Raw genomic sequence first — 12,905 nt, forward strand, 5'->3', positions numbered from 1 at the left:
TTTGTCTTTCTCTCTCTCTCCCTTCTCTCTCTCCCCTCCCTCTCCTCTCTCTGCATCTCCATCAGGAGGTGGTTTATTTCAGTGCTAAGCTGAAGACCTTGGAGCACAGGCAGCTGCGGATCTCCGAGATCCGAGCCAAGTACGACTGGCTGAAGAAAGAGCTGGAGCAGACCAAGCAGCACCTGATGCTGGAACCAGAGAAATGGACCACTGAATGTAAGTAAATGTGTGTGTGTGTGTGTGTGTGTGTGTGTGTGTGTGTGTGTGTGTGTGTGTGTGTGTGTGTGTGTGTGTGTGTGTGTGTGTGTGTGTGTGTGTGTGTGTGTGTGTGTGTGTGTGTGTGTGTGTGATACTTGTACTGCAGCCACACACAAAACCTTGACACCTACAGTAATCTTGTTGATAATACCTTCTGGCTGCACAGTCAAAGCCCCTACCTCGCTATAATATGGCTGTGGTACGCAAACACGCACGTACACTCACACACACACACACACACACACAATCTCCCCCTTGTCTCCAATATCAAATCTCTGTTCCATTGCTCAGACCTGTCAGACGGAGCATCATATAACACATAAGTACATCTCATAGCTAACATACCAGCTGATATTGATCCGTCTAATAGACTCATAAAGGCACATATGGCAGAGTTGGATTACACTCATAGCTGCTGGTGATATTTGTCAACAGAAGAAGTGGCACGCAATATTGGTTCAGTGCATTCGGAAAGTATTCAGACCCCTTCCCTTCTCCACATTTTGCTACGTTACAGCCTTATTCTAAAATAGATAAAACATTTTTTTCCCCTCATCAATCTACACACAGTACTTTGCTAAAGCACCTTTTTGCAGCGATTACAGCCTTGAGTCTTCTTAGGATGCTACAAGCTGCAGATCCTCTCAAGCTCTGTCAGGTTGGATGGGGAGGTTCACTGCACAGCTTTTTCCAGGTCTCTCCAGAGATGTTCGATTGGGTCCAAGTCCGGGCTCTGGCTGGGCCACAAGGACATTCAGAGACTTGTCCCGAAGCCACTCCTACATAGTCTTGGTTGTGTGCTTAAGGTCGTTGTCCTGTTGTAAGGTGAACCTTCACCCCAGTCTGAGGTACTGAGCGCTCTGGAACAGGTTTTCATCAAGGATCTCTCTGTACTTTGCTCTGTTCATCTTTCCCTCGATCCTAACTAGCCTATCAGTCCCTGCAGCTGAAAAACTTCCCCACAGCATGATGCTGCCACCACCATGCTTCACCGTAGGGATGGTGCCAGGTTTCCTTCAGAAGTGACGCTTGGCATTCAGGCCAAAGAGTTCAATCTTGGTTTCATCAGACCAGAGAATCTTGTTTCTCATGGTCTGAGAGTCATTTAGGTGCCTTTTGGACTGTCATGTGCCTTTTACTGAGGAGTGGCTTCTGCCAAGCCACTCTACCATAAAGGCCTGATTGATGGAGTGCTGCAGAGATGGTTGTCCTTCTGGAAGGTTCTCCCATCTCCATAGAGGAATTCTGGAACTCTGTCAGAGTGACCCGCATGTTCTTGGTCACCTCCCTGACCAAGGCCCTCGATTGCTCAGTATGGCCGGGTGGCCAGCTCTAGGAAGAGTCTTGGTGGTTCCAAAATTCTTCCTTTCAAGAATGGAGGCCACTGTGTTCTTGGGGACCTTCAATGCTTCAGAATTGTTTTGATACCCTTCCCCAGATCTGTGCCTCAACACAATCCTGTCTCGGAGCACTACGGACAATTCCTTCAACCTCATGGCTTGGTTTTTGCTCTGACATGCACTGTCAGCTGTGGGACCTTATATGTGTCCAATCAATTGAATTTACCACAGGTGGATTCCAATCAAGTTGTAGAAACATCTCACGGATGATCAATGGAAACAGGATGCACCTGAGCAAAGGGTCTAAATATGTATGTTAATAAGGTATTTCTGTTTTTAATTTTTTCACTTTGTCATTATGGGGTATTGTGTGTAGATTGATGAGGGGGAAAAATTATTGAATCAATTTTAGAATAAGTCTGTAACGTAACAAAATGTGGAAAAATGAAAGAGGTCTGAATACTTTCCGAATGCACTGTAGATCTAGGAGCCTGGATCCTCTCTTCACATTTCAAGGCAGCATTAAGATATTGACTCAGAGTCAGACCAAGCCCCGCTCAGGTAATACCTCCCATCCTTTCTAAGTGTTATCGTCGCACTGCTGTCTATACTACCAGGGGTGTTGTCAATTGTAATCTTGTACCCATTCATTTGAACTCCACTCTTAGATCTGCTATTGTTAGCTCAAAACAGAAGCCAACTGTGGTCTACTCACCCAGTGCTTTTGGTTCAAATGGGAATTCCACAAACTTGAATACCCCTCGGTTTTCAAATCACGTAGAGAGAGGGCTTGGGCTGTTGCGCGATAGCAACCAAAGCCCATGTAAGTCAGTTTATAGCATTTCATCATTGGTTACTCTGAGTTCCTCATATTGACATTGGCTGCGGCCTCAGGCCCTGTGGTGCTAACCTTGGAAAAGTAATTCCAATTTCTACTCATACTAATAAGGATAGACCGACCAAATGGCGCAGTTCTATGCAATCTTATAGCCTTACCAACTATATAAATCATCAGACAGGGCCTGCAACAGTCTATTTAACGTAGATTGTTTGAGTTTCCATGTGACTTTAAAAATCGTAAAGGACTTGGGTTGATATTTCTGAACTTTAGGAGCTTACTTCCTAAACTGGATTACATCAAGATGTGGGATATGCAGACCAATCCGGAAGTTCTGGTATTGACTGATATGTGGATCTCTGGGGACATTCTGGACTCTGATATTAATATTGAGGGTTATAATGTGTTCAGAGTTGACAGACATGGTAGAGGTGGTGGAGTGGCCATTTTTATTTAATTTTTTTTTTACAAAAAATGTCTTCCCCTTGACAATTTTTATTTGTTACTATCTTTAAGCCTTTGTCTGGGGAAAAATGTATCCATAACTGTTGTAGGGGTCTACCATCCTCCCTCAGCTAACCTTTTTTCACTCGAGGAGTTAACTAGTTTGTTGTCTTCATTTACTAAATCAGAAGTTATTATCCTGTTATATAATCCTAAATTATGATTGGGAAACTTCAGACTATCTAAGAGACATGTATAATGATCTAAACCTAACCCAGCTGGTGTCTAAGCCTACACGGCCCAACCCTAAAGATACGTAAAAGTCAACTCTAATTGAGCTTATTTTAACGAATAAACCTGATTGTCTACTGTTGTCTTCACCCAAGACATTAGTGCCCATTGCGCAGTTGATTGTGTTACAGTTGTGAGAATAGAAAAATCTAAGCCTCGTGTCATCACAAAGAGGGACTTTAAAAACTTCAGTGAACAGGCTTTATTTTAGTGACCTTGATTGTATTTCAGCTATCCCTGAAGTTGATTTAGCTTTGAGTCTTCAACACTATTGTGGATAAACATGTGCCCTTCAAAAAATGAAAGGTTAAAGGTAGATTGAATCCCTGGTACACTATGGAATTATCAGAAGTCATTCATAAGAGATGATACTTGGGTCAAGGCCAGGAACACAGGCTTAGGTCTGGGACTGGTAAGTTTTTAAGCAACTGAGGAATCTTTGTGTAAGACAAATCAGAAAGGCTACATCTGATTATTATGTAACCACTCTTTCGGATTGTAATGGGAAACTGGCTAAATTCTGAAGGGTTCTACTTCCTCCTCTCTGCCACAACAAATTAATTCAGACACTTGCCTAATTACGTTAAAAAAATGCCATCACTGATGCATTAATCACCATTTTATTTCAGCGGACTATCGCTTTGAAAGAACGTCTAGCCTATTCAGAATGATATTGGGCTGGATGCTGATAGGGGCAACTTGAGAGATAGAAATTATAGTCAAAGTTTTTCTTCAAATCAAATCACATTTTATTGGTCACATACACATGGTTAGCAAATGTTATTGCGGGTGTAGCGAAATGCTTGTGCTTCTAGTTCCGACAGTGCAGCAATATCTAACATGTAATCTAACAATTCCGCAACAACTACCTAATACACACAAATCTAAGTAAGGAATGGAATAAGGATATATACATATAAATATATGGATGAGCAATGACAGGCAAGATGCTATAGATGGTATAAAATACAGTATATACATATGAGATAAGTAATGCAAGATATGTAAACATTATTAAAGTAGCAGTATTAAAGTGACTAGTGATCCATTTATTAAAGTGGCCAATGATTTGAAGTCTGTATTCAAGCCAAATTTCTTCAGCCTCCTGAAGTTGAAGAGGCGCTGTTGCGCCTTCTTCACCACGCTGTCTTTGTGGCTGGACCATTTCAGTTTGTCTGTGATGTGTACGCCGAGGAACTTGAAACTTTCCACCTTCTCCACTGCTGTCCCGTCGATGTGGATAGGGGGGTGCTCCCTCTGCTGTTTCCTGAAGTCCACGATCATCTCCTGTTTTGTTGACATTGAGTGAGAGATTGTTTCCTGACACCACACTCCGAGTGCCCTCACCTCCTCCCTGTAGGCTGTCTCGTCCTTGTTGGTAATAAAGCCTACTACTGTCGTGTCGTCTGCAAACTTGATGAACAGGAAGTACAGGAAGGGGCTGAGCACGCACCATTGTGAGGCCTCAGTGTTGAGGATCAGCAAAGTAAGAGATGTTGGTACCTACCTTCACCACCTGGGGGCGGCGCATCAGAATGTCCAGGACCCAATTGCACAGGGTGCCGTTGAGACCCAGGGCCTCAAGCTTAATGATGAGCTTGGAGGGTACTATGGTGTTGAATGCTAAGCTATAGTCAATGAACAGCATTCTTACATAGGTATTCCTCTTGCCCAGATGGGATAGGGCAGTGTGCCGTGTTATGGCGATTGCATCGTCTGTGGACCTATTGGGGTGGTAAGCAAATTGAAGTGGGTCTAGGGTGACAGGTAAGGTGTATGATCCTTGAATAGCCTCTCAAAGCACTTCATGATGACAGAAGTGTGCGCTATGGGGCGATAGTCATTTAGTTCAGTTACCTTTTCCTTCTTGGGTACAGGAACAATGGTGGCCATCTTGAAGCATATGGGGACAGCAGACTGGCTTAGGGAGAGATTGAATATGTCCGTAAACACACCAGCCAGCTGGTCTGCGCATGCTCTGAGGACGCGGCTAGGGATGCCGTCTGGGTCGGCAGCCTTGCGAGTGTTAACACGTTTAAATGTCTTACTGACGTCGGCCAAGGAGAAGGAGAGCCCACAGTCCTTGGTAGCTGGCCGCGTCGGTGGCACTGTATTATCCTCAAAGTGTGCAAAGAAGGTGTTCAGTTTGCCTGGAAGCAAGACGTCGGTGTCCGTGACGTGGCTGGTTTTTCTTTTGTAGTCCGTGATTGTCTGTAGACCCTGCCACATACGTCTCGTGTCTGAGCCGTTGAATTGTGACTCCACTTTGTTTCTATACTGACACTTTGCTTGTTTGATTGCCTTACGGATGGAATAACTACACTGTTTGTATTCGGCCATATTCCCTGTCACCTTTCCATGTTTAAATGTGTTGGTTTGTGCTTTCAGTTTTGTGCGAAGGCCGCCATCTATCCACGGTTTCTGGTTAGGGTAGGTTTTAGTAGTCACAGTGGGTACAACATCTCCTATGCATTTCCTTATAACTTCACTCACCAAATATCTCAATATTATTCTCTGAGGCTACCTGGAACATATCCCAGTCCGCGTGATCAAAACAATCTTTAAGCGTTGATTGCGATTGGTCAGACCAGCGTTGAATAGTTCTTAGCACGGGTACATCCTGTTTGAGTTTCTGCCTATAGGAAAGGAGGAGCAAAATGAAGTCGTGGTCAGATTTGCCGAAAGTAGGGATGGGTAGGGCCTTGTATGCATCGCGGAAGTTAGAGTAGCAGTGATCCAGAGTTTTGCCAGCGCGAGTGCTGCAGTCAATATGCTGATAGAATTTAGGCAACCTTGTTGTCAAATTTGCTTTGTTAAAATGCCCAGGTACAATAAATGCAGCCTCAGGATATTTGGTTTCCAGTTTGCATAAAGTCCAGTGAAGTTCCTTGAGGGCCGTCGTGGTATCGGCTTGAGGGGGGTATACATGGCTTTGACAATGACCGAGGATAATTATCTTGGGAGATAATACGGTCGGCATTTGATTGTCAGGAATTCTAGGTCAGGTGAACAAAAGGACTTCCGTTTCTGTATGTTGTTACAATTACGCCATGAGTTGTTAGTCATGAAACATACACCCCCGCCTTTCTTCTACCCGGAGAGATGTTTATTCCTGTCAGCACGACGTACAAAGAATCCAGGTGGCTGTACTGACTCCGACAGCATATCCCGAAGAGAGCCAAGTTTCCGTGAAACAGAGTATGTTACAATCCCTTATGTCTCTCTGGACATGGCTATTTACAGAAATTAAAGTCCTGGATGCTTTGATAGCAATAGACAACAAGAAATCTACAGGGACCGACCAGTTGGATCATGGTCTGCTTAAGTGTCCAGGGCCCATCATTGTTGGCTCAATAACCCACATTCTTTATGTAACATTGTTATCAGGAAATATTCCAATAGTATGGAAAATCAGCTCTTTTCCTGCCACTCCATAAGGACGGGGATATTAGTGACCTTAATAATTATCGCCCCATTTCAAGGCTTCCTTGTCAAGCTAAGATTCTTGAATCCTTGGTAAATGTACAACTTTGCTCTTTTTTTATCTGAGAAATGTATTTTGAATGTAAACCAATCAGGGTTTAGGCCTGGGCATAGCACTATTACAGTAGCCAATGCTTTAGACACAATAGTCACAGTGAGTCCAGCTGTGGTAAATTCAATTGATTGGACATGATTTGGAAAGGCACACACCTGTCTATATAAGGTTCCACAGGTGACCAAGAACCCGATGGTCACTCTGCCAGACCTCCAAAGTTTCTCTGTGGAGATGGGAGATCGGTCCAGAAAGACAACCTTCTCTGCAGAAGAGTGGCCAGACGGAAGCCACTCCTCTGTAAAAGGCACATGACAGCCCGCTTGGAGTTTGCCAAGAGGCACCTAAAGACTCTCAGACCATGAGAAAAAAGATTCTCTGGTCTGATGAAACCAAGATGGAACTCTTTGTCCTGAATGCCAAGCGTCACTTCTGAAGGACACCTGGCACCATCCCTACGGTGAAGCATGGTTTTGGCAGCATCATGCTGTGGGGATGTTTTTCAGCAGCAGAGACTAGGAGACTAGTCAGGATCGATGGAGAGATGAACGGAGCAAAGTACAGAGAGATCCATGGTGAAACCCTGCTCCAGAGTACTCAAGACCTGGGGTGAAGGTTAGCCTTCCAACAGGACAACGATCCTAAGCACACAGCAAGGAATGGCTTCGGGGGCAAGTCTCTGATTGTCCTTGAGTGGCCCAACCAGAGCCCAGACTTCAACCCGATCAAACATCTCTGGAGACCTGAAAATACCTGTGCAGTGACGCTCCCCATCCAACCTGACAGAGCTTGAGAGTGTCTGCAGAAAAGAATGGGAGAAACTCCCCAAATACAGGTGTGCCAAGCTTTTACCCAAGAAGATTCAAGGCTCTAATCTCTGCCAAAGGTGCTTTAACAAAGTACTGAGAAAAGAGTCTGAATAATTATGTTTCAGTTTTTCAGTTTTTTATTTTAACAATTTCTAAAAACCTGTTTATGTATATATGTATGTGTGTGTGTATGTATGTATATATATATATATATATATGTATTTATTCTTTTTTATTTTATTTTCATCTTGTATTAATCAGGGCACATTTAAAGAGACCTAGGTTTCAATATGTCTTCCCTGTTAAAATAAAGGTAACATTTTTTTTTATACAAAGATGCAACGGCTACAATGTGGATAAGATCAAATATGCATGCTAGCACCAGGTATAAACAAGGCCTCTGTCCCTGTCTCTCTGTCCCTATAACATGGTTGTAACAAATGTCCTTCTTTCTGTCTGTCCGTCTCTCTGTTCCTGTCTCTGCCCCTGGTTGTAACATATTGGCCGTCTCTCTGTCCTCTCCCCATAGTTGACCTGCAGCAGACGTTTGAGGTGGACTCTCTGGAGTACCTGGAGGCTCTAGAGGTGATGACAGACAGACTGGAGACCAGGGTCAACTTCTGCAAGGCTCACCTCATGATGGTCACCTGCTTCGACGTCACCTGCTGCCGCAGGTAGACCCACGGACGGACAGACGGCCCACACCTCCTCTAGGACTGTTAGGACTCAAGGGAATTGGAGCAGCTCGGACACAACAGCAGGAAGAGAGAGGGATGGAGCGGAGGGAAGGAGGGATTTCCATGAGGAGGTGCAGAAGAACAAAGGCAGACACTAAAGATGAATATTTTTTTAAGCAGCGGGACAAGGGAGGAGCAAGGGAGGGCGAGGAGGAGGATGAAGAAGAGAATGAAGAGGAGGAAGAGAGAGGGTGTTTTTTTAAAAATGAGGAGTATATCTCCCACCTGACAGGAAGAGCACTTTTACTGAGGAGTTGTTGGAGATGTAGTTTGTAAATAAAGTTGTGCTTGCTTTGAATAAGGACTGGCTGACAAACGTCTATAGACACGTAGGGAAAAAAAGAGAAAAGAACGACAGAAAGGAAAAGAAAACCAACCTTGTGTGTGAAAGACAAGTGCCTTGCGAACACTTCGAAATCGGAACCATTGCTCCTGTATTTGTGTACAGATGGTGCTAGCTGAAAAAATAATAGATCTCAAAAGTAAAAAGAAGAAAAAAAAGTTGTGGAAAGTAAAAACCACAGCTCGTTTTACTCGGTGTTTCCTCCCCTGACTAGCTGTTCTCAGTGGCTTGTAATGTTCTGCACTAGTTAGGATTCAACTTTAGGAACTGTTACGTGTACGTTTTCTATACCTCTTTTTTAAAATTCTCCGAAGACAGTGACACCACACAGAGTGCTTTAGGGGATAGGAAATTATGTATAAGGACGGACAAGACCCAGGGAAGGGAGGTGGCGGTGGTTTATCTTATGGCCCATTGATTTCATTGTCATCCCTCAGGCTATGAGGGATGACAGTCGGGGGTTCAGGCCTAACACCCACCCTCCCACCCGTCCCCACCCGTCCCCTAACGATGATCAAGAGGTGCAGAGAGACATCAGCTAGAAGGGAGGGGAGATGGAGGTATGAACAAAGGCTAAAAGAAAATGTTACCATTAGGGGAACGTCATAATAACTACCATAGAAGGGGATGGGTGTGACCATGTGATTAATGGGTTAAAGGGACACTGCTCCATTCTACAGGTCTAACAAATGCGGGACGTCTGAGTTAAATATGAGTGTAGAGGAACATTTCTCATTCACTCTGCTTGGTGCCACTGTTGTGAGTTTGGTGCTTGAGGCAGTTTCAGATCTAAATGTTTGTATACACACACACATATATACATATATATATATACATATATATATATATATATATATATATATATATATATATACACTGCTCAAAAAAATAAAGGGAACACTTAAACAACACAATGTAACTCCAAGTCAATCACACTTCTGTGAAATCAAACTGTCCACTTAGGAAGCAACACTGATTGACAATACATTTCACATGCTGTTGTGCAAATGGAATAGACAACAGGTGGAAATTATAGGCAATTAGCAAGACACCCCCAATAAAGGAGTGGTTCTGCAGGTGGGAACCACAGACCACTTCTCAGTTCCTATGCTTTCTGGCTGATGTTTTGGTCACTTTTGAATGCTGGCGGTGCTTTCACTCTAGTGGTAGCATGAGACGGAGTCTACAACCCACACAAGTGGCTCAGGTAGTGCAGCTCATCCAGGATGGCACATCAATGCGAGCTGTGGCAAGAAGGTTTGCTGTGTCTGTCAGCGTAGTGTCCAGAGCATGGAGGCGCTACCAGGAGACAGGCCAGTACATCAGGAGACGTGGAGGAGGCCGTAGGAGGGCAACAACCCAGCAGCAGGACCGCTACCTCCGTCTTTGTGCAAGGAGGAGCAGTAGGAGCACTGCCAGAGCCCTGCAAAATGACCTCCAGCAGGCCACAAATGTGCATGTGTCTCCTCAAACGGTCAGAAACAGACTCCATGAGGGTGGTATGAGGGCCCGACGTCCACAGGTGGGGGTTGTGCTTACAGCCCAACACCGTGCAGGACGTTTGGCATTTGCCAGAGAACACCAAGATTGGCAAATTTGCCACTGGCGCCCTGTGCTCTTCACAGATGAAAGCAGGTTCACACTGAGCACGTGACAGACGTGACAGAGTCTGGAGACGCCGTGGAGAACGTTCTGCTGCCTGCAACATCCTCCAGCATGACCGGTTTGGCGGTGGGTCAGTCATGGTGTGGGGTGGCATTTCTTTGGGGGGCCGCACAGCCCTCCATGTGCTCGCCAGAGGTAGCCTGACTGCCATTAGGTACCGAGATGAGATCCTCAGACCCCTTGTGAGACCATATGCTGGTGTGGTTGGCCCTGGGTTCCTCCTAATGCAAGACAATGCTAGACCTCATGTGGCTGGAGTGTGTCAGCAGTTCCTGCAAGAGGAAGGCATTGATGCTATGGACTGGCCCGCCCGTTCCCCAGACCTGAATCCAATTGAGCACATCTGGGACATCATGTCTCGCTCCATCCACCAACGCCACGTTGCACCACAGACTGTCCAGGAGTTGGTGGATGCTTTAGTCCAGGTCTGGGAGGAGATCCCTCAGGAGACCATCTGCCACCTCATCAGGAGCATGCCCAGGCCTTGTAGGGAGGTCATACAGGCACGTGGAGGCCACACACACTACTGAGCCTCATTTTGACTTGTTTTAAGGACATTACATCAAAGTTGGATCAGCCTGTAGTGTGGTTTTCCACTTTCATTTTGAGTGTGACTCCAAATCCAGACCTCCATGGGTTGATAAATTGGATTTCAATTGATTATTTTTGTGTGATTTTGTTGTCAGCACATTCAACTATGTAAAGAAAAAAGTATTTAATAAGATTATTTCTTTCATTCAGATCTAGGATGTGTTGTTTAAGTGTTCCCTTTATTTTTTTGAGCAGTATATATACACACACACATACATGCATATACTATATATTATATATACACACACAAACACACACACATATATACAGCTGAAGTCAGAAGTTTACAGACACTTAGGTTGGAGTTATTAACACTCGTTTTTCAACCACTCCATACATTTCTGGTTAACTATAATTTTGGAAAGTCGGTTAGGACATCTACTTTGTTCATGACACAAGTCATTTTTCCAACAATTGTTTACAGACAGATTATTTCACTTATAATTCACTGTATCACAATTCCAGTGGGTCAGAAGTTTACATACCCTAAGTTGACTGTGCCTTTAAACAGCTTGGAAAATTCCAGAAAAGGATGTCATGGCTTTAGAAGCTTCTGATAGGCTAATTGACATCATTTGAGTCAATTGGAGGTGTACCTGTGGATGTATTTCAAGGCCTACCTTCAAACTCCTTTTGCTTGACATCATGGTAAAATCAAAAGACATCAGCCAAGACCTCCACAAGTCTGGTTCATCCTTGGGAGCAATTTCCAAACGCCTGAAGGTACCACGTTCATCTCTACAAACAATAATACGCAAGTATAAACACCATGGGACCACGCAGCCGTCACACCGCTCAGGAAGGAGACCCATTCTGTCTCCTAGAGATTAACGTACTTTGGTGCGAAAAGTGCAAATCAATCCCAGAACAACAGGAACGGACCTTGTGAAGATGCTGGAGGAAACAGGTACAAAAGAATCTATATCCACAGTAAAACAAGTCCTATATCAACACCATCCCAACCGTGAAGCACGGGGGTGGCAGAATCATGTTGTGAGGGTGATTTGCTGCAGGAGGGACTGGTGCACTTCACAAAATATATGGCATCACGAGGAAGGAAAATTAAGTGGATATATTGAAGCAACATCTCAGGACATCAGTCAGGAAGTTAAAGCTTGGTCGCAAATGGGTCTTCCAAATAGATAATGACCCCAAGCATATTTCCAAAGTTGTGGCAAAATGGCTTAAGGACAACAAAGTCAAGGTATTGGAGTGGCCATCACAAAGCCCTGACCTCAATCCTATAGAACATTTGTGGGCAGGACTGAAAAAGCGTGTGCGAGCAAGGAGGCCTACAAACCTGAGTCAGTTACACCAGCTCTGTCAGGAGGAATGGGCCACAATTCACCGAACTTATTGTTGGAAGCTTGTGGAAGGCTACCCGAAACATTTGACCCAAGTTAAACAATTTAAAAGCAATGCTACCAAATACTAATTGAGTGTATGTAAACTTTTGACCCACTGGGAATATGATGAAAGAAATAAAAGCTGAAATAAATCACTCTCTCCTATTATTCTGACAGTTCACATTCTTAAAATAAAGTGGTGATCCTAACTGACCTAAGACAGGGAATTTTTACTAGGATTAAATGTCAGGAATTGTGAAAAACTGAATTGAAATGGATTTGGATTAGGTGTATGTAAACTTCCGACTTCCGATACATACATACACATATATATATATGTAATATATACATACATACACACACACATATATATATATATATATATATATATATATATATATATATATATATATATATATATATATATATATATATATATATATATATAGCCTGTTTCCTAAAATAACTTTCAGACATAAATGCTTCTTCTTCATCTTACCATCATATTTTATGACGTAGTGTCCTTGGCTGTTTTGAAAGTCATTTATAAATAAAATGTATTATTTTTATTATCATCCTCATCATTCCCTCTCCCTCCCTTTCGTGAGAGTTCATGCCCCTTGCCCTTTCACCTCTCCCATATGTTATGGTCATGAATGAAGGATCTTATTTATTTAACTCAGGAGGCATGCTGGAACAGAGAGGTGC

At 43.7% G+C, this 12,905-nt stretch overlaps 1 protein-coding gene across 2 annotated transcripts in view; it reads left to right on the forward strand.

Moving 5' to 3' along the window:
• Positions 1–12,349, forward strand: part of LOC106610711 (kinesin-like protein KIF26B) — a 146,837-nt gene extending 134,488 nt beyond the window's left edge. For both annotated transcript variants that reach the window (XM_014210210.3, XM_014210212.3), the window contains exons 18-19: positions 66–216; positions 8,045–12,349. In XM_014210210.3, the coding sequence (XP_014065685.3) occupies positions 66–216; positions 8,045–8,193 (300 nt within the window). In that variant the 3' untranslated portion in view covers positions 8,194–12,349. The remainder of the gene's footprint in view (positions 1–65; positions 217–8,044) is intronic.
• Positions 12,350–12,905: the final 556 nt, after the last annotated feature.

This window comes from Salmo salar, chromosome 09 (assembly GCF_965601325.2).
Source record: "Salmo salar chromosome 09, fSalSal1, whole genome shotgun sequence".
Lineage (NCBI taxonomy): Eukaryota > Metazoa > Chordata > Actinopteri > Salmoniformes > Salmonidae > Salmo > Salmo salar.